Source organism: Chlorocebus sabaeus, chromosome 11 (genome assembly GCF_047675955.1).
Source record: "Chlorocebus sabaeus isolate Y175 chromosome 11, mChlSab1.0.hap1, whole genome shotgun sequence".
NCBI lineage: Eukaryota > Metazoa > Chordata > Mammalia > Primates > Cercopithecidae > Chlorocebus > Chlorocebus sabaeus.
In genome coordinates, this window is record NC_132914.1 from 2218661 (window position 1) to 2240713 (window position 22053).

General features: G+C 44.1%; 1 protein-coding gene across 6 annotated transcripts in view; it reads right to left on the reverse strand.

Moving 5' to 3' along the window:
• Positions 1-3002: 3002 nt before the first annotated feature.
• DCP1B (decapping mRNA 1B) overlaps positions 3003-22053 on the reverse strand; it is a 65617-nt gene continuing 46566 nt past the window's right edge. For 4 of the 6 annotated variants that reach the window (XM_007967176.3, XM_073020351.1, XM_007967178.3 and 1 more), the window contains 4 exons: positions 20277-20405; positions 17290-18150; positions 13898-14146; positions 10895-11119 (listed from right to left, as the gene is read on the reverse strand). In XM_007967176.3, the coding sequence (XP_007965367.1) occupies positions 11039-11119; positions 13898-14146; positions 17290-18150; positions 20277-20405 (1320 nt within the window). In that variant the 3' untranslated portion in view covers positions 10895-11038. The other 2 variants (XM_007967177.3, XM_037988631.2) reach the window with 2 other exon arrangements.

The following is a 22053-nucleotide window of genomic DNA, read 5'->3' on the forward strand; positions in this document are numbered from 1 at the left end:
ATCTCCTGCCAATCTCTGTCTTTTAAGTTCCAGAACACTGAGTGGCTTGTATTCTACCCACTTCCCACCCAATCACACACACACGCACACGTGCGCAAGCACACGTATACACAGGCACTATTGCTGCTTCTTGCCTTCCTGTCTTGGCTCATGCCATCTCTTTTGCCTTAAACTCCTGCTGCCCCCTTATTTTGTCAGCTCTTACCTACCCTTTGAGAACCAGCATAGGCATCACCTCTTCCTGGAAGCCTTCCCTGGCCTCTTATTTGCACATAAGTGATGGCACTCACAATGTCACCTATGGTAAGTCTTTCCCACTGGTCTGTGAGATCCTCAGGGCCTGGGCTGGGTCTTACTCATCTCTGTGTCTCCAGCATGGCATCTGATGGGTGGAGGCCATTCACACACAGGCTGGGCGCTCCACTGCCGGGCAGAGCCCCTTGTCCTTTCAGGACCCGTTATCTCAAGATTTCCTATATCAAGCCACAGTTTCCCAGTCTCTGTGCATGCTGGGAAACCTCTATCTACACAGGAGGAAATAAAACCTAAGGAACTTGTGACCCTGGAGAAGTGCCATGGGCAGAAAATATAACAACATCAAAAATAATTTTGGACAGACTTATGATGGAGCCAAAAGTGGCGAGAAGAAAGGCTGGGACACACCTGACCCGTGAGGCTGATAGGGGAAGGGCCAGCTCTGCCTGGCACATCCCACAGGGCTGCCGTCCAGCGTAGAAAACGCCAGCGTGGCGCACGCGCGGCTCTGGCCCAAAGCAACCATTGCAGGGTTCCTCCGATTAACACCACAGAAAATCCTTTCCCCTTGATACTCATCTGGGCGGAGAAAGAGACAGGAGGTGGTGGGACTAGAACCCAGAGCTTCCTGAGTGCAGTATTCTCTACACTACATCACACAGGAGGAGGGACTCCTGACAGCCTAGATCTGGGGACTGCCGCCTTGGTCTTCTGAGCCCCTTCAATTGTGTAGGTACCAGGCGTGCCTGACAGGCGGAGGAAGGAGCTGGGGCATTCACAGAACTGTGTGTGCCCACGGCTGGGTGGGCTGCAGCTCCCGTCCTGGGCCAGGAGAACGTCACCTTGGAGACAAGGCCCTGCTTGTCCCCCAGCGTCTCTAATGCTGAGAACTCCCACCCGTCCCTTGCGTGTCTGTTTCAGTGTCTGCCGACCTCAGCAGGACGCTTTACCTTGGCTTCTCCCTAGCTATTTGGCGCCTTTCATCTTGGCCCTCAGACTTTTAGGGAAATTCTTAGACTTTGGCTTATGACTGTCTGGTCTCCCACCCTTTCTCTTGCCTACTTAGTACATTTTTATCTCCTTCCTGCCGTGCCCTTAGTTAACTTGTCCGAGGCTTGGATTTCTTTCTTCTGCCTCCTTCAGAAGCCTGGGCTGCACAGCTTGGGCTGCTAGCTGGCGCGGGGCCACGCGCCTGTCTGTACTGCCCAGCCGCCGGGAGTGCCAGTCACCCAGTGCTCTGCTCTCCTCCCCCCCAACAGTCTGCACACGCAGTTTTTATTTGTGTACTTTTCTCAAGGCTCTAAGCTGTTGGCAGGCATTACTCATGACTCAATTTAGTGAACATCTATCTAGATACCCAAGGTTGAGTTAAATATACCGAGTATTTGTAACCACCTCCCTCACTCCTCTAATTGTAAGAGGGAGTGGGGTGCAGAGCAGCTGAGATCTGAAAACCAAGTGTTCGGCGAAATGCAGGGCAGCCTCCCCAACGTGCGCGGCCACGCACCTTTCCACCACGAAGCGCCGCCTCAGCCTGTGCACTGCAAACGGCGCATTTCACCTCGAAGATGACTCCATGTTCCAAAGCCTGCAGGGCAGGCTGATTTCTTGGAGAAGGGAGGAGGAGGCACATGTCTGAATAGAGCAGGCCCTGTTAGAAAACAGAAGGCTTCTTCATTGCTAATAGGAGCGAGTGGCCAATCTGTCCACATTAATCCGGAGCCATGGTTCCTAAAACTGCACCCAACACTCCGCCCCTCCCCGCCCCACCTGCGTCTACACTGACAAATGGAAACCGAGCAAAGCCTGGTGCTCAGAGCACTCGTTTCTAATGTGCCCCTCCCTTCCTTGGCACCACATACTCCAGGGAAATAGGCCTTAACAAGTGTGGACTGTTGGTTTCTCTTTATACCCCAGAGAACCAAAGAAGGCTGTTACTCAATAGTTGAGATTTCTTGAGGTGGAAACGCACTTTCCTCTCAGATTTTCACCCTTCTCATTCAAGAGGAAGAAAGCAGGTCTTTCTGTCCTTTCTGGGTCTGAAAAGGGCAGGCAGGCTGCTGGTGCCTGCGGGAAGAACAAACTTACCCAATGCAACAGATCTGTGATTTCCAGGGCAGTCCTTCAGCATGCGATATATATATATATATATATAGGTTTTGTTTTTGTTTGTTGGCCCAGGGTCGACCCCTTAAAAGGGCTGGAAGAAGCCAGTACAAGGGGGCTATGTGTATCAGCAGGGCTGGGTATGCACACCAGACAGTTCTAGAAGACGCTAATGAAGATTTCTCTCACTCTGCAGTTATCACCATGCCCGGCCTTCTGAAGGGGGAGATCGAGCAGAGTTTCTTCTCAGAAGATCCAGGAAGTACAAATCCTATCAAACAGCACTGCCTTCTCCCAGCCTGCAATTCAGGTGGTGCTTTACCCACACGGCAGGGGCAAGAACAATACCGACATGGCACATTACAAGTAACTGTACTGCGGGGTATGTGGACCTCTGAAAGAGCTGTGGCACCTCCTTCATAAGGAAGGCAGAAGCGTTACTGTCTTCATTCCAGTGATAAGGAAATGAAGGGGAGAAGACGGTAAAGCAAGGCGACCACAGATCCCTAAGTGCCAATGCCAGACTGAACACAGGTCCTGGTAGATGGCAAACGAAGGCCAGACCAGCAGCTGCGGGCCTCTCCCAACGACTGGAGCATGGCCCCCCACACCGCAGCCGCGGCACAGAGGAGCTGTTTGACTAAATGTTGCTCCCATTTAATCCTCATATGGACCTTGTGAGGGTCTTTCATTTTCTAAGTGAGAAAACCACGTCCCAGAGATGCGCTTGTTCAGGAACTGAAGGCGGGTCTGTGTGACTCCACAGCTGGGTGCTCTGTCCCCACACCAGACAGCTCTGGCTTCTGGAACTTCCGCCAGGTTGAAGCCCACTGCACTGGATAAGGCTGCCTCTATGAACAGAAATCTCAGCGCTCCACCTGAGATTCAATTAGCTGAAAACTGCTGCCTGGGAACCAGTGGCACCTAAGGAGTGGCGTCCATGATGTTCTCAGAATTTGGGCTGAGTGGAAAGAAGAAAAGCCCATTTATTTATGAAATCTAACTTTGGGTGCCTTAGATAACCCTTTTTGATCTGTTTCTTGGACTCACTAGAGAAAGTCCTTTTGTACAAAGACACTCTCATCTGCTCTGCTGTGTAGAAGAAATAAGCACTCCATCACCAACTGCCCTTTAAAGGCTGCCTTCGTCTTTGGTCTAAATGAATTGGGCCTGTCCCTTTTGAAATGATTTATTCCAATAAAGGATGGAGAATTTATTATTTTTCAAAACAGATGACTGTGGTGTTGACCTAGAAAGGCCCGACTGAAGCCTGCAGGGTAGGTCTGACCGTGCTGGGCTTGGCTTTGTTCCTCTGTTGCATCAGAACATGGGCACCTTTTCACATCAGGTACTGCAACTGATATTCTTTTCTGTGCTGTTTACTCAATTCTGAAGCAAAAGAAGAAATATTTCATGAAATTAATCATTTGCTACTGCAAATATGTTAGGAACATTAAGTATGGAATTCATCTCTCCTTAGCTAGTGAGGCAACTCTAAACATGTCAATAAGATCAAAGATATATTTTTAAGGTTGCCAGCAGTTAAGCAGATCATTGATTTTGTCCCATTTTTGTACATGTGTTGCTGAACCAAGCATTATTATCATTGGCTTTAGAATAACAGATCCAAGTGTGTCTCTGTCCTTGCCCTGTTCTCCTTATAAGACTATTGAGATACCAAATATGCAATTATTAATTTCAAGTGTTTTGTAAAAACTTTGCATGGTTTATCACTATGTTAGATGTTGTAGGTGATACCAAAGAAACAGAAGAACTCAGCACTTCCTAAATGTTGGAGGATAACACAGTAGACTCCTCGCCAAGGTCCGGCACACAACAAGGGTTCAGTAATAGTCAATCCCTTTTCCACCCACCCTTTCTCTTCACAAGAAAAAGCACCTTCCTGCGGAAGAGTAGGGGAGGTGGTGTTCTAACAATGCTTTCACTTGATGGCATGGCTGAACAAAGGTCTAGCGCTTAAAGTCTAAGCCTAGGTCTCAGAAACTGTAGGGAAACCTATTTTCCTCATGCTTCCATTTTATGAACTATAAAATGAGAATAAAACACCTGCCTACTGTGCAGTAATCTAAGATCTTTTTATTATCCGAGAATAAGAAGGGCTATAGAAACACAAAGCTTTATTTATTACGAATACTCAGCAGGGACTGATTCCCAAACATACTCTTAACAACTTGGCAGGGGCTCGTCCGACTCCTTCCAAGATTAAGCTCCTCATCGCTGTGAACATAAAACTCGATCTGCTACACAGCTTGCAGATCATGACGCCCTGAACATCACAGTCACAATCTCCTGTGCCCTCCCCCTCAGCATGTTCTGCGAAGGGTGATATACTATCCATTCGGAAGCTTAGGCGGGCACATCCTGCTGCTTGGGTCCAAAAGAAATACCATGGGCTGGGATGGATGAAGTGTTGCTGGAAATCTGGGCCATTTGTCAACTCCTAGAACATCTATCCTCTAGAAACCAGCTATAAATACCTTTAGAAATAACTTCCTTCAAAGGATTGGGTAAAACATGCCAACTGGGTTTTTACAAATGAAAGGTTTACTTTGTCTGGTAAAAGAAAACCGTCATTACTTCCAAAGGCTCATTAAAGCCTTTGTAGGCGAACTTGTGGGACGACACTGCCACCTGGTGGTCGGCGTGCACTGTGCACACTGAGCTCCCTAATGGAAGTTACACACTGCTCAAAGAACAGCCCTTCCTTCCCACCGAGACACCGATTCTTCTAAAGTGGCCCCACACACGTAAGGAGACATCCTTTAAGCTTGGCATTTACTTGAGTGACCTGAGCAAAGAATTTTCCTACCCACTCAATTCTTGGTACCAGGTGTACTGAAGGACATGATTTCTAAAAGCAAAACAAAACAAAACAAAAACACTTGAAAGGCAGGCCTGGTGGTAACAAAATCGCTCAGCATTTGCTTGTCTGTAAAGGATTTTATTTCTCCTTCGCTTATGAGGCTTAGTTTGGCTGGATATGAAATTCTGGGTAGAAAATTCTATTTTTTTTTTTTTTTTCTTTTTTGAGACAGAGTCTCGCTCTGCTGCCCAGGCTGGAGTGCAGTGGTGCGATCTCTGCTCACTGCAAGCTCCGCCTCCCAGGTTCACGCCATTCTCCTGCCTCAGCCTCCCAAGTAGCTGGGACTATAGGCACCCGCCACCACACCCGGCTAATTTTTTGTATTTTTAGTAAAGACGGGGTTTCACCGTGTTAGCCAGGATGGTCTTGATCTCCTGACTTTGTGATCCCCCCGTCTTGGCCTCCCAAAGTGCTGGGATTACAGGCGTGAGCCACCACGCCTGGCCCCTGAAAATTCTATTCTTTAAGAATGTTGAATATTGGCCCCGACTCTCTTCTGGCTTGTAGGGTTTCTCCAGAGATATCCACTGTTAGTCTGATGGGCTTCCCTTTGTGGGTAACTTGACCTTTCTCTCTGGCTGCCCTTAATATTTTTTCCTTCATTTCAATGTAGTTGAATCTGACTATCATGTGTCTTGGGGTTGCTCTTCTTGAGGAGTATCTTTGTGGTGTTCTCTGTATTTCCTGAATTTGAATGTTGGCCTGCCTTGCTAGGTTGGGGAAGTTCTCCTGGATAATATCCTGAAGAGTGTTTTCCAACTTGGTTCCATTTTCCCTGTCACTTTCAGGTACACCAATCAAATATAGGTTTGGTCTTTTCACGTAGTCCCATATTTCTTGGAGGCTTTGTTCTTTCCTTTTCATTTTTTTTCTCAAATCTTGTCTTCATGCTTTATTTCATTAAGTTGATCTTCAATCTCTGATATCCTTTCTTCTGCTTGATCAATTCAGCTGTTGATACTTGTGTACGCTTCACGAAGTTCTCGTGCTGTGTTTTTCAGCTCCATCGTGTCATTTATGTTCTTCTCTAAACTGGTTATTCTAGTTAGCAATTCCTCTAACCTTTTTTCAAGGTTCCTAGCTTCCTTGCACTGGGTTAGAACATGCTCCTTTAGCTCGGAAGAGTTTATTACCCACCTTCTGAAGCCTACTTCTGTCAATTCATTCTCCATCCAGTTTTGTTCCCTTGCTGGTGAGGAGTTGTGATACTTTGGAGAAGAAGAGGTGTTCTGGTTTTTGAAATTTTTAGCCTTTTTGCGTTGTTTTTTCCTCATCTTCGTGGATTTATCTTTGATGTTGGTGACCTTTGGATGGGGTTTTTGTGTGGACGTCCTTTTTGTTAATGATGGTATTCCTTTCTGTTTGTTAGTTTTCCTTCTAACAGGCCTCTCTGCACTAAATATGGAAAGGAAAAACTGGTACCAGCCACTGCAAAAAACATCAAATTGTAAAGACCACTGACATTATGAAGAAACTGCATCAACTAATGGGCAAAATAACCAGCTAGCATCATAATGACAGGATCAAGTCCACACATAACAGTATTAACCTTAAATGTAAATGGGCTAAATGACTCGATTAAAAGACACAGACTGGCAAATTGGATAAAGAGTCAAGACCCATCAGTGTGCTGTATTCAGGAGACCCATCTCACATGCAGAGACACACATAGGCTCAAAATAAAGGGATGGAGGACTATTTACCAAGCAAATGGAAAGGGAAAAAAAAAAAAAGCAGAGGTTACAATCCTAGTCTCTGATAAAACAGACTTTAAACCAACAAAGATCAGAAAAGACAAAGGCATTACATAATGGTAAAGGGAACAATGCAACAAGAAGAGTTAACTATCCTAAATAAATATGCACCCAACACAGGAGCACCCAGATTCATAAAGCAAGTTCCTAGAAACCTACAAAGAGACTTAAACTCCTACATAATAACAGAGGGAGACTTTAACACCCCACTGTCAATATTACACAGATCAATGAGACAGAAAATTAACAAGGATATTCAGGACCTGAACTCAGCTCTGGACCAATGAACCTAATATGCATCTACAGAACTCTCCACCCCAAATCAACAGAATATACATTCTTCTTAGCACCACATTGCACTTGTTCTAAAATTGACCACATAATTGGGAGTAAAACACTCCCCAGCAAATGTAAAAGAAAGGAAATCATAACAAACAGTCTCTCAGATCACAGTGCAATCAAATTAGAGCTCGGGATTAAGAAACTCACTCAAAACTGCACAACTACATGGAAACTGAACAACCTGCTCCTGAATGACTACTGGGTAAATAACAAAATTAAGGCAGAAATAAATAAGTTCTTTGAAACCAGTGAAAACAAAGACATAACGCACCGGCTAAAGCAGTGTTTAGAAGGAAATTTATAGCACTAAATGCCCACAGGAGAAAGCGGGAATGATCTAAAATCGACACCCTAACATCACAATTAAAAGAACTAGAGAAACAAGAGCAAACAAATTCTAAAGCTAGCAGAAGACAAGAAATAACTAGAATCAGAACAGAACTGAAGGAGATAGAAACATAAAAAAACCTTTAAAAAAAAAAATCAGTGAATCCATGAGCTGGTTTTTTGAAAACATTAACAAAATAGATAGACTGCCAGCCAGACTAGTAAAGAAGAAAAGAGAGAAGAATCAAATAGACATAATAAAAAATGATAAAGGTGAGATCACCACTGATCCCACAGAAATACAAACTACCATCAGAGAAGACTATAAATACCTCTATGCAAATAAACTAGATAATCTAGAAGAAATGGATAAACTCCTGGACACACACACCCTCCCAAGACTAAACCAGGAAGAAGTTGAATCCCTAAATAGACCAATAACAAGCTCTGAAATTGAGGCAGTAATTAACAGCCTATCAACCAAAAAAAGCCCAGGACCAGATGGATTCACAGCCTAATTCTACCAGAGGTACAAAGAGGAGCTGGTATCATTCCTTCTGAAACTATTACAAACAACAGAAAAAGAGGGACTCCTCCCTAACTCATTTTATGATCATCTTGATACCAAAACCTGGCAGAGACACAACAAAAAAAAAGAAAATTTCAGGTCAATATCCCTGATGAACATCAAAGTGAAAATCCTCAATAAAATACTGGCAAACCGAATCCAGCAGGACATCAAAAAGCTTATCCACCATGATCATGTCGGCTTCATCCCTGGGATGCAAGGCTGGTTCAACATATACAAATCAATAAATGCAATCCATCACATAAACATAACCAATGACAAAAACTACATGATTATCTCAATAGATGCAGAAAAGGCCTTCGATAAAATCCAACACCGCTTCATGCTAAAAACTCTCAATAAACTAGGTATTGAAGGAACGTATCTCAAAATAATAAGAGCTATTTATGACAAACCCACAGCCAATATCATACTGAATGGGCAAAAGCTGGAAGCATTCCCTTTGAAAACTGGCACAAGACAAGGATGCCCTCTCTCACCACTCCCATTCCACATAGTATTGGAAGTTCTGGCCAGGGCAATCAAATAAGAGAAAGAAACGAAGGGTATTCAAACAGGAATAGAGGAAGTCAAATTGTCTCCGTTGGCAGATGACACGATTGTATATTTAGAAAACCCCATCGTCTCAGCCCAAAATCTCCTTAAGCTGATAACCAACGTCAGCAAAGTCTCAGGATACAAAATCAATGTGCAAAAATAGCAAGCGTTCCTATATACCAATAATAGACAGAGCCAAATCATGAGTGAACTCCCATTCACAATTGATACAAAGAGAATAAAATACCTAGGAATACAACTTACAAGGGATGTGAAAGACCTCTTCAAGGAAAACTACAAACCACTGCTCAAGGAAATCAGAGAGGACACAAACAGATGGAAAAACATTCCATGCTCATTGATAGGAAGAATCAATATCATCAAAATGGCCATACTGCCCAAAGTAATTTATAGAGTCAGTGCTATCCCCATCAAGCTACCACTGAGCTTCTTCACAGAATTAGAAAAAACTACTTTAAATTTCATATGGAACCAAAAAAGAGCCCATACAGCCAAGACAATCCTAAGCAAAAAGAACAAAGCTGGAGGCATCACACTACCTGACTTCAAACTATACTACAAACTATACCTCAAACTATACATAACAAAAACAGCATGGTACTGGTACCAGAACAGATATATAGACCAATGGAACAGAACAGAGGCCTCAGAAATAATGCCACACATCCACAACCCTCCGATCTTTGACAAACCTGACAAAAACAAGCAATGGGGAAAGGATTCCCTATTTAATAAATGATGTTGGGAAAACTGGCTACTCATATGCAGAAAACTGAAACTGGATCCCTTCCTTACACCTTATACAACATTAACTCAAGACGGATTAAAGACTTAAACGTTTAAGACCTAAAAGCATAAAAATCCTAGAAGAAAACCTATGCAATACCATTCAGGACATAGGCATGGGCAAGGACTTCATGACTAAAACACCAAAAGCAATGGCAACAAAAGCCAAAATTGATAAATGGGATTTGATTAAACTAAAGAGTTTCTGCACAGCAAAAGAAACTATCATCAGAGTGAACAGGATGGGAGAAAATTTTTGCCATCTACCCATCTGACAAAGGGCTAATATCCAGAATCTATAAGGAACTTAAACAAATTTACAAGAAAAAACAAACAACCCCATCAAAAAGTGGACAAAGTATATGAACAGACACTTCTCAAAAGAAGACATTTATGTGGCCAACAAACATATGAAAAAAAGCTCATCATCACTGGTCATTAGGGAAATGCAAATCAAAACCACAATGAGACACCATCTCACACCAGTTAGAATGCTGATCATTAAAAAGTCAGGAAACAACAGATCCTGGAGAGGATGTGGAGAAATAGGAACACATTCACACTGTTGGTGGAAGTGTAAATTAGTTCAACCATTGTGGAAGACAGTGTAGTGATTCCTCAAGGATCTAGAACCAGAAATACCATTTGACTCAGCAATCCTATTACTGGGTATATACCCAAAAGATTATAACTCTAATTATTACCCATTACTGGGTATATACCCAAAGGATTATAACTCTGCCTATTACAGGGTATATACACAAAGGATTGTAACTCTACTATAATTAAAGGATTATCATTCTACTATAAAACACATGCACACGTATGTTTACTGCAGCACTATTCACAATAGCAAAGACTTGGAACCAACCCAAATGTCCATCAGTGAGAGACTGGATAAAGAAAATGTGGCACATATACACCATGGAATACTATGCAGCCATAAAAAAGAATGAGTTCATGTCCTTTGCAGGGACATGGATGAAGCTGGAAACCATCATTCTCAGCAAACTAACACAGGAACAGAAAACCAAACACCGCATGTTCTCACTCACAAGTGGTAGCTGAACAATGAGAACACATCGACACACGGAGGGGAATGTCATATACTGGGGCCTGTCGCGGAGTGGGGGACTAGGGGAGGAATAGCATGAGGAGAAATACCTAATGTAGATGACGGGTTGGTGGGTGCAGGAAACCACGAAGGCACGTGTATACCTATGTAACAAACCTGCACGTTCTGTGCATGTATCCCAGAACTTAAAGTATAATAAAAAACACTTGACTATAAAAAAAAATCTGAAACATTTTACTTCCTATTATACAGACTTTTTTAAAAAAAGGCAGAAACATTGAAGGAAACCACACTCAACATGAAAGGACCTTGTGCCAGAGTTCTAGAAGGACCTTGAAAATCAGTTTCAAACCGACTTGCTGTCACATAGTCTTTTTCATGGCTGCTTGAGTCATGCTGAAGAGATAGGCTTCATAGATTATATTTAAGAAGTTGTCATCGTTCTGGAAAACAAATCGAAAGACCCAAGAGAATGTAACTTGGTTGGCAGACACAAAAGGCTTCCTCTGTCTTAGAGCTGAACTGGCATTTGGATACTGAGACACTCATCTCTCCCTGTCTGATCTAACAGCTGGTGGTTTTTAATTGCACGTGTGAATGTTAAGTGGGGCTGAAGGCAAGGCTGGACAGAGCTGATGGTTTTCCACAGTCAGTGCACACAGTAGCAAGAGCTCATTACATGCAGCACAGATGGGCAGCCCAGCCACATGGCAGCATGGAGCAAGGTTTACTCAAGAACAGCCTGAGTCTGCTGCCTGAAAAGACATGGCGTTAGGAGGACGTGATCCAAGTCAGTGGTCTCTTAACCAAAGTTTGGTTAAGAGATTGCTGTGGTGTGTTTTTGGTTTCTTGTTTTTGGGGTTTTTGAGACTGGGTCTCACTCTGTCACCCAAGCTAAAGTGCAGTGGTCCCATCATAGCTCACTGCAGCCTCCACCTCATGGGTTCAAGCGATCCTCCCACCTCAGCCTCGGGAGTAGCTAGGGCTACAGTTGCATGCTACCGTGACTGGCTTTTCTTTCTTTTAAGACGGGGTCTCACTATGTTGCTCAGGGTGGCCTTGAACTCCTGGGCTCAAGTGAGCCTCCCACTTTGGCCCCCCAAGTGTTAGGATTACAGGCATGAGCCACTGTGGTTCTTAAAAGGCCCTCCAAGTCACCTACAATGTGTCTACTTTGTTTTGGGCATTACTTAGGATTGTACTTGCAATATCCTTCCATCAATACTTCATCAAAGCCAATATAAGTCTTCCCATAAGTTATGGAAAGTTTCTGGCCTTTGCAAGTGGGCAGGAGTAAGACTGGTAATCTCTGGGCTCTTTTGCCTGGCTAAGAAGTGAGAATCATGGTCTAATCAGTGGTTTTCCTCATTTTTTAATTCTAGAGACTTCTCCCTCCCACCCAAATTCTTTACAGTGTTAGTAATTCACCCACACTTCACATTCCCCCTTCATTCTCTCTTGGCATCCCACACAGAGTTAGCATCATTCTCATGTAATGAAGAGAGTGATGTTATCCCTCTTTTTCCTACAAAGTAGTCACCAAGTTCCTATGCATGAGATTGTGTCCTAACAAGAGGCAGAGACTACAAACAGACTGCTTGAGTGACTGGGAATATGAGGTGTGGCACATGGGAAGAAGTACGATGCATGCAGACAGTGGAGGGAAGGGGAATGTAATTTCTAACCTGCCATGTTCAGCAACTGCTCTGGAGTAACAGTCTCAAGACGATGTGAATGGAATCAGCCAGAAAGCATATGACTCTTTTAAATTCAAACTTCAGAAATTGGCTCAAAGTAAAGAGGTTCCCAGATGTCCTATCTAATTCCTCAGGAACTTACCATGAATAGCGTTAAAAGGTGGCAAGTATTTTTATCCTGATACTTATTTATGAATTAGTAACGCTCAATCATTTGCCGTATTTATCTCTGATTGTTATTATGCTTCTGCTGATTTCTACCCCATTCCTTTCATTCTCCCTCAAACATGTTTCCTTCTTTTGTAGTCTCACTATGTTGCTCAGGTTGGTCTCGAACTCCTGGCCTCAAGCAATGCTCCCACTTTGGCTTCCCAAAGTGCTAGGATTACAGGCATGAGCAGCCACTGTGCCTGGCCAACACATAACCTTTTAAAAAATGTTGTACTAATCGAGACCATTGTCTTTTTAAGTAGGATAAGACAACCACAGAAGGGGCTGGTCTGCTCTCTGAAGAACATCTGATGCTTAAGCAAAGTACCACGGAAGTTTTCTTAAAGATTATCTACCAAAAAGACACTTAGATATGTTAACTGGGGTATCTGAAGTCTGTCTGGTTACAAATGTTCCACTTTTCAAGGACTACCATTGATTTTTTTGGGTGTGCTTTGCTAGGGCACCTGTGCTGAATGTTCTCCCGAGGCTGGTCCCTGGTAACATTCAAGGGCCACAGGAGAGTACGTGGGAAGTGGCACTCGGGGGCCAGGCTAGGGGGCATCCCAGCTCTGCTTATAGTTCTGTGCCTTAGGCCAGTTGCTCAGCCTCAGTTTCCTTGTCTGTAGAATGGGAAAAATAACAGGGTTGTTGTGTAAAGGAGTAAATGAGTTAATAGGTGTGTAGCACTTAAAACACGGCCCGGCACCAGCTCTGTGGAGTGCTAGCTATTACAGCACTCATTATATTATTTCATAATTTCATAGACAAGTGAGGCAAGCGGCTCACAAGGAGTCCTGTCACTCCATCCCGTCCTAATGAGTAGGTTTCAGAATGACTCGTAAAACACACCTGTAGCAGCCATGGCCATTATTGCTTCCCTCCCTGTTTTCCACTCGCTCAGTGGCCTGCTCCCCACTTAGCAGGCGGCCCCTTGCCCAGGACTGCTCCCACCTCTACTTCCCAATGGTGAGTTTTCTGTGTGGGCCCCCAGTAGCACCAAGGGTCCTCTCAGGGACTGCTTAATTCCCAGCGTATGCTTCCTTCTCTTCTGACAGGTGACAGCTTGGAGGCCTTAGAGTCCTTCACATTACAAAATCCTTGAAAAGCTGAGACACCCAAAGCCACACTTGGTATCATAAATAACACCGAACTAACGGAGCACAGAAGCCGCTGGGGTCAGGACGAGCTGTTACACACACCTGTTATTCTCACGGAAGCTAAGCAGGCCTTGGCTGAGTCTTTATCTCATAGTTGCAGCCAGGAGGCCAACCGGCGCAGTCAGGAGCAAAGGCAGACGACGTGCCCGCTTACCTGAATGAGGTACAGCAGTGCCTCCTGGAGCTGGAGCTTGGTGAGTGGGCTGCTGGTGACCACGGAGGGCTCTGGGCCCTGTATGGGCAGGAGGAAGCTGGTGGTGGCAGCAGGTGGCTCCTGGCCTCCCACAGGCAAGGGGACGCTCTCCCTTTCCTTTGGCGGGACAGAAGTGGGCTGTGCGAACACCATGGGGGACATGAGCAGAGAAGGAGCTGCTGTAGCAGGGATGCGCCGAGGTGAGATGACCTGCTCACAGGAAATACACAGAGGGCGCGGCTCAGGAACAGCTCACGGCATCGCAGCAAATACACACAGAGGGCGGGGCTCAGGAGTAGCTCATGGCATGAGAGCTTGCAGTGGCAAATACAGGTGGTCTAAGCATGCCCTGTCCACAGCTTCCCTAGCTGAGAAGTCTACGAGTAACTGATTCTTGTTCCACTCTCCGTGCACCTTCCTTTGGCATCACTGAGCAGCTCTGGTATCGTCTGCTGTGGTGGCTGCTCCCACTGCATATGAAGCCTGGCCTCTGGGTGACAGCTTATTTTTCAGGCTACTAGTATCTGGCAAGTGCATTTAGGACTACTGACCTTTTCCTTAGACCTGGCTGTCCATGACTCTGACCTAAAGGTCTCACAACCTGTGGGACCTGCCACCCTTGTTAGGGGCCTACCCATTTCCCCTCCTGACCCCGGAGCACAGGAGGCGCTGTGAGAGCAAGTCCCCTCCTCCTGCGGCCTCACTCGCTTCTCACTGGGAGGGAGAGTGACTTGTGGGTTCCACCCCTTCTGGGTCCTTCCCCGACACGACCCGCCTGCCTGCAGAGAGCCCGCGTCTTCCGCTTCTGCAGCTGATGTGTTTGGGGTGACCAGGCTGCCTGTTGCTCAGCCCTGCCAGGGCCTGTCTGGTGAGTCTAACTCCCTTGGCAAACAGACCTGAAACCAAGTTTTCTAACAGCCCTTTCAGTTATGCAAGTGACATTTTGATCCTAATCTGACTGACTCCTACAGCTATCATTTGCTTCTAACTCAGGGAAGAAAAAGAATGTTATTTCTCAGCCTCCAAACTCCCCAAAAGAACTCCTAAGAGGGAGGCACGGAGGCCGGCAAGCTAGAAGGTGCTGTAATTTTATCATCAATCCCTCAGCACCTCTTGGAGCAGAAGTCGGCCTAGAGGAAGGCAGGCTGTCTCTTTTAACCTGTCCCTACGTGACATTCCGAGGAGCGGCGCTGAGCAGTGGTGCTCCCGGAGGAGGAGTCAGGCATTCTGAGCACAGCGTGGGCTGCTGCAATGCTTGCCTTTCTCACTTGGCTCTTGATATTTGTGAGTACTGAAAAGTCAAAGGAGTTGTACATCAGAAATTTAAGTCAGACTATATTCACCCCATTCTTCTCATTCTAAATCATCAAAGAGAAAAAAGCAGACATTTTTAAAAGAGGGACAATAACACCGAAATGAGGGGGAGTGGGAGTTACAAATATTGTTCCTAGAGCAGTCAGTACTCAGATTTGGGATGTTAATAAATAATAAACGAGAACACTTGGACTCAGGGGCTCACAAAGACTTTTGGTCCATGCCTAAGATCTTTGTTTTCAGAAAATTGAATTTTTTGTTTTGAGACAGGGTCTCACTCTATTGCCCAGGCTGGAATGCAGTGGTGCGAACATGGTTGACTGCAGCCTCAACCTCTTGGGCTCAAGCAATCTTCCCACTTCAGCCTCCCAAGTAGCTGGGACCACAGAGGTGTGCCACCACACCCGGCTAATTAAAAACAGAAAATTCTTGTAGAGACAGGGTCTCACTATGTTGCCCAGGCTGGTCTGAAACTCCTGGGTTCAAGTGATTCTCTCCCATCTTAACCTCCCAAAGTGCTGGGATTATAGGCATGAGTCACCATGCCCAGCCAAAAGTGAAAGATTTTTGAGAAACTGTTATAAATTACATAACAGGCCAGGTGCAGTGGCTCACGACTGTAATCCCAGCACTTTGGGAGCCCAAGGTGGGTGGATCACCTGAGATCAAGAGGTCGAGACCAGCCTGGCCAACATGGTGACACCCCATCTCTACTAAAAAAACACAAAAAATTATCCGGGTGTGGTGGCAGGTGCCTGTAATCCCTGCGACTCAGGAGGCTGAGGCAGGAGAATCACTTGAACCCAGGAGGTGGATGTTGCAGTGAGCCGAGATCGCACAATTGTACTCCAGCCTGGCAACAAGAGTGAAACTCCATCTCAAAAAACAAAAAAAAAAGGTATACAACAAAACATGACAAAGGGCCAGTGATTAGATATGTGATACACAGGAAGAACTTCCCGATTTTTAAACCCAATGTACTTTCAATGAATGTGTTCCAATCCAAAGGGAAAACAATTCAGTGTCAGATCTCCAGATGTTACCCACAGGCAGATGATCACTAGCTTGTGGTTTCCTCACTGTCCGAAGTCAGTGACAGACATGGAGAAGCGTCTTCCCCAAAGGACAGAGTATTTCTAAAAACGGTCATATTCTCCCTCTCTGGCAGTTTGTGTGGGGGGAGGAAGTGGGTGGCATGTGCGTCTCTCCTGATCTGCAGTAGGCTATACTGACGATACAGAGAAGGATAAAAACAGGCTGCACCTTTAAGGAGGAAATAGGCTGTTTTTTGTTTATTTCAAGAACCTACAGCATGGGCTGTGGGTAGAGGTAAGGAGTCTGTTCTCTTCATCATTATGCACCCACATGTAGACAATGCCTGACACACAGTAAGTGCTCAAAAATATTCACTAAATAAGTGAATAAGCAATAATTTACTGTGGACTGAAAAACAAGAAGCGGTCAGATGCTTGGCACTCCAGATTGATTTCAAGGCAGATCATACTAAGTTCCTATAGTCAAAACTTAGGGTTTTCTCCCATGTCTGTGTTGGTCTTCAGACCTCCTAACATTATGAAGATTTAACTCTATAAGTAAATGCTCTCAAAAAGGTGGGGGGGAAGTTCTCAGATTGTTAACCAAGGTGAAGATTCTCCTTCCAGGTAGAAAGTTCAGGCAATCAAGATGCATGGAGGTGGCTTCCGGCAGCCTGCTCCAAACAGAAATGTACGTGACACGCTGGTCCCTAGAGCACAGAAGTGGTCTCTAAATTTCACTGCATTATAGTAATACCTTTTTCTTTGTCTTTCTTTTTCCTAACAGACAGGGTCTCGGTCTGCCACCCAGGCTGGAGTGCAGTGGCACGATCATGGCTCACTGTAACCTCCGCCTCTTGAGCTCAAGGGAATCTCCTACCTCAGCCTCCCGAGTAGCTGGGGCTATAGGCCTGTGACACCAAGCCCGGCTAAGTTTTTTTTTTTTAAAGACAGGGTCTTGCTATGCTGCCCAGGCTGTTTTATTTTGCCCCAGTACAGATTTACCTGGAAAAGAGGAGTCTGCTGTTCTGTGCTGGATGTCTTGTTGATCCAGGATTCCAAGGGTTTCCCTGTTCCAGAGCTCTGAGTGAGCACAGGAAACTTAGCGGCCAAGGCCGGCCGGTTAGAGGCATGCAGCTGCTGCTCCTGCTGCACAATCTGAAGCTTCTTCAGTAGCTCTTGAGGGGAGATCACTCCAGAACTGCCAGTCTGATTACTAGAGATGGGGAGTGTTTGTCTTGGGAGTGTGGACTGTTCTCTTCCATGTGCCTGACGTCCTACTGTGTGAGGTGGAAGGGACCCATTGAAATAGGCCTGTGGTGGCTGAGTCAGACCCTTTCCTGGAGCCGCAGGGGTGACAGAAGTGGGAGCTCTGCTGCGGTTCAGGGCAGCTGAGCCAGCAGGTGCTGGTGTACTAGGGTCACACTTGTTTGCTGTCCCTGGGATACTCTGAAGTTTCTCGAACAGGTTCTGAGTTCTCGAAGCATTTTGTACACCACGATAAATCCCACCGTTGTGAGACCCTGGCTGGACGGGTCCTGTAAAAACTTCTTCCACAGAAGGGGTACTGCCATTTTCACACGGCCGGTTTTCAGGCAGCTCTGACAATGGGTGGAGGTCTGCACTCCTGACCATGAGTTTCTGAATGGCTGGACAGAGCTGCTTCTCGATAGAGGGTGAGTGTCTTTTGGGTTCCTCATAGGACAGGGAGCGTACAACCCCCTGCCTAATTGGAAGCTTCTCTTGCTGCTGCTGCTGCTGCTGGTGGAGAGTCTGTGGAGGCTCCACAGTTTCCTGACATGTAGCTTTGTCCTGCTTCCTAAACAGAGCTGTCAAGGATAAGTGTTGGGGTTCAGGGTCTAAGGTCTGGAAAAAATAAAGATACCTGACATGAGTCTACAAACAATTTGGTTATATAAGGGAGTACTATGAAACATAACTTCTCTGATGATTTATTCTATTTACAAAGGATTAGAGAGAATGAAAAACTTATAATCAACTTTAAAGACCCCCTTTTTAATGTCAAAAATTTTCACAGCATGATCCCGTACACCCCCAAAACAGTTGTTATATTTTACTATCTGTTGACTGATAAAATAGGTATAAGGTCTTTAAGGGCCTGGGGTTTCACAGATTGGGAACCACCTTGGTAGGAAATTATATGCACTAAAAAAAATAAACAATCTCTTTAATAGGAAGTCCATCTAAGCCTGCAGAGTAATATGAGAATACAAAGGCATATAAGAATTTCAGAATTTCTAGTAGTTGTTCACAGAATTATGGAAATCTAGGGCGGAAAGAAACGGAAGACTTTTAATCTAACTTGATCTTTTCAAATATATACCAGTAGGATTTAAAAAGTCCTTGGATACATAAAATCTACCTTGGCCCAGCCAGTTACAAAGCTACTTCCTTCCTGCTTTTTACTTATGTTGCTTTCCGCATTATTGCACTGAGAAAACAGGAGGCCAGGCACAGTGGCTCATGCCTGTAATTCCTGCACTTTGGGAGGCCAAGGCAGGCAGACTGCTTGAGCTAAGGAGTTCAAGACCAGCCTGGGCAACATGGCGAAACCCCATCTCTACAAAAAATACAGAAATTGCCGGATGTGGCAGCACACGCCTGTACTCCCAGCTACTAGGGAGGCTGAGGTGGGAGGATTGCTTGAGCCCAGGAGACAGAGGTGCAGTGAGCTGAGATGGTGCCACTGCACTCCAGCCCGGGTAACAGGAATGAAACCCTGTCTCAAAAAGAAAAGAAAAGAAAAGAAAAGAAAACACGAGCTTCATTTTAAAGTCAACATATTCAGGTCTCGCTATCAAAATATAATAAAAACTTTCCATGGAAAACAAGCAATAAAAAGAAAGCTAAAAATTAGATTTCTTCTCTTTAAAAATTCAATATAAGATTTTCATTACTAGTCTTTATGTCTTTTGGCTCCATGTTCATTTTCAAAATTGATTTAAACTAATTCCTTTAAGAAAATCTTTTTAATTAGTCATAGTCGTGATAAAATGACACAGCAATATTATATTTACAATCATTAATGGGACCTGTAGACTGACAATTTTTGTCACTGCTGTACTATTCTGAAATATATATATATACACACACACACACACACACACTAATACAAAAGTTGCTATAATATTTCTAATTTAGATTGCAAATACAGTGACAAGTCATCATGTCTGAAGAGGAATTTATACCATTCCTTTGGACTCTGAGCTCTCTGCAGCAGCTACCCCCATCTGTTGTGCTAGCACTGCATCTGGCACAGAGGAGGTGCTCAGAAGTGTTCAACTCAATTTTGTTGCCTTGGTTGTTGTTCTCTTAGGTGGCCTAGGGAAACCACCCACCCCAGAAGAATATGGACCCAATGTTTCTGTCATCTCTGACAATGTTATTAGTTTTCTAGGGTGTTTTTTTGTTTGTTTTTGTTTTCTGAGACATGGTCTTGCTTTCTTGCCCAGGGTAGAGTGCAGTGGCACATCTCATAGCTCACTGTAACCTCAAACTCCTGAGCTCAAGTGATCCTCCCGCCTCAGCCTCCAGAGTAGCTAGGACTACAGATGCACGCCATCATGCCGGGCTAATTTTATTGTGGAGATGGAGTCTCACTATGTTGCCCAGGCTGCTCTCAAACTTCTGGCCTCAAGTGATCCTCTTGCCTCGGCCTCCCAAAGTGCTGGGATTACAGGCTTGAGCACTGTGTGTTGTTTTTTTAAAAATACATTATCTTTTAAGGAGTTCAAGTTCACAAGAGATTAGCAAAGAATGTGGTATATGCCAAAAGTAAAAACTTGAACCCTCTTCTAGGAAGAGTAAGTTATTAATAATGAAAAAATCTCTGTATTTTGAAATCCCTCTTTCTTGGGTTTACCTGAAAGCATTCTTCAACAACACCAGGCCCTCCCCTGACTATATTCTGGGTCAAAGTTCTTTAAGAATTCTAGAGACACACTGAATACGACAAGCAGAGGACTCCGTACCTGGTTGGGCTGAGGTATACGCTGTTGCTGGTTTTCACTGGGTTTCACTGGAATTGGTTTGATGAGATTGGGATTGTCATAGATGGCAGAGGAACTGGTTATCTTTTTTGGCTCAGAACAGGTTTTACACTGAAACAGAAAAAAAAAATCACCTCGTTTTTGGCTTAGAAAAGATTTAGTCTTTTTAAAAGACTACCTTTTTACTTCTTATCAAATTTGTAGATGGCTGTGTTTTTGATAGATTTTCATGCAAAAAACAAAATCTCTTAAATTTCTCTAAGAGCTATATTTGAGTATAAATCAAGTTCAAATTTAATTTTTCGTAGTTGGACAATTCAGTGCTCTAAATAATACTAACACCACCAGCCTCCAGGACCAGGGGTTCTTAGACACCTGTATAATTGAAAGGTTCTATGCTTAATGTATCGACTATACATTTAAATATATGTAGTCTAATGCCTTTCAATGATAAACAAATATAGAAACCATTCCTTAAATAACATGTCTGGACAATTTAAGCAGTTGACTTAAAACTGGAGAGTGACAAGGCACCTAAACCTTTCTTGGTCTACAAACCAAAAAGCTGACTCAAATCACTGATTTAAAAATTACTAACATCATCTTTATTTAATAAATGACTTCTTGCATAAACAGAATAATTCAAATCTGAGCGTTCTGAGCCACTTACTACAAATTAGAATTTTGTAGAGAAAGAGACAAGACACAAATCTCATCATTTCCAACACTGACTCATTATCATATATTAATCTAACCAACCATGCAATTGCTAACACAGTAGGATTCATAACAAAAAGAGCATGGCAATGATACTGGTGTCTAGTTTGTGAAAACACTAAATAAAACAACATGAAATGCTGCTTTCTGTACTACACTCTCTGAAGCATCATTAGTTTCCACTGTACAACCAAGGCTTCAGGCCCCAAATTATTCCACACTGTACCGGACATGAAATGAGACATAAACATAGTCTTGTCCCTCAGGAACCCAGCATTCCCAATGTATTTTACAGTTACCAATGTGTATTTTCTAATCCAGCAATCTAGGGGTGTGGCATCTATTACCACTATATGCACGGTGAGGTTAACCATACAAAACATTAATCATTTTCTTCCGGGCATTCCGTCAATAATTTCTATATTCAGCACAAGTATTATGTGGGATGCGAAATCACCTTATAAGTCATAAAGTGTTCTTTCCAATTCTTCTTAGGTGAATGATGGTACGGGCTGCACGGACCAACTGGCCTGGCTTTCCCAACTCATGGAGAACCAAGATAAGACAAGAATACAGGCTAAGATGTAATCCCTTACACAATTCCGGCATGAAAAGCCTTGCTATTTAAAAGAACGTGAATGCTTACTTTCTTTGAATGACCCCTTCTGTATTTCTTCTTTTTCTATGTTCAGAAACACTGATTATCCGGCAAAGAAAAGCAGATTTTTCCCAGCTTCCCTATGCCCATATCCATATGGGCTAAGAGGCTGCTTTGTCTGTTTATATGCGTAACCCTGATAGCTTTTCCTAGTTAAAATGTATCTCCAGAAGCTGTTTTCTGTGTCACTACAACTGTCTACCCACAAAGCCTTGCTTTTATGTAACAACTGCTCCCTCTTATCAGAGTGCTCAGAATTAATCATCCACCTCAGTAGTTTGTAGCTCATTTTCCAGTTGTTTAATTTTCTATGCTTTTCCCGACCCAAATATCTTTAAAATCCTGGGGGAAAAACAGTTACTGAAAAAGTACATAATGGATTCT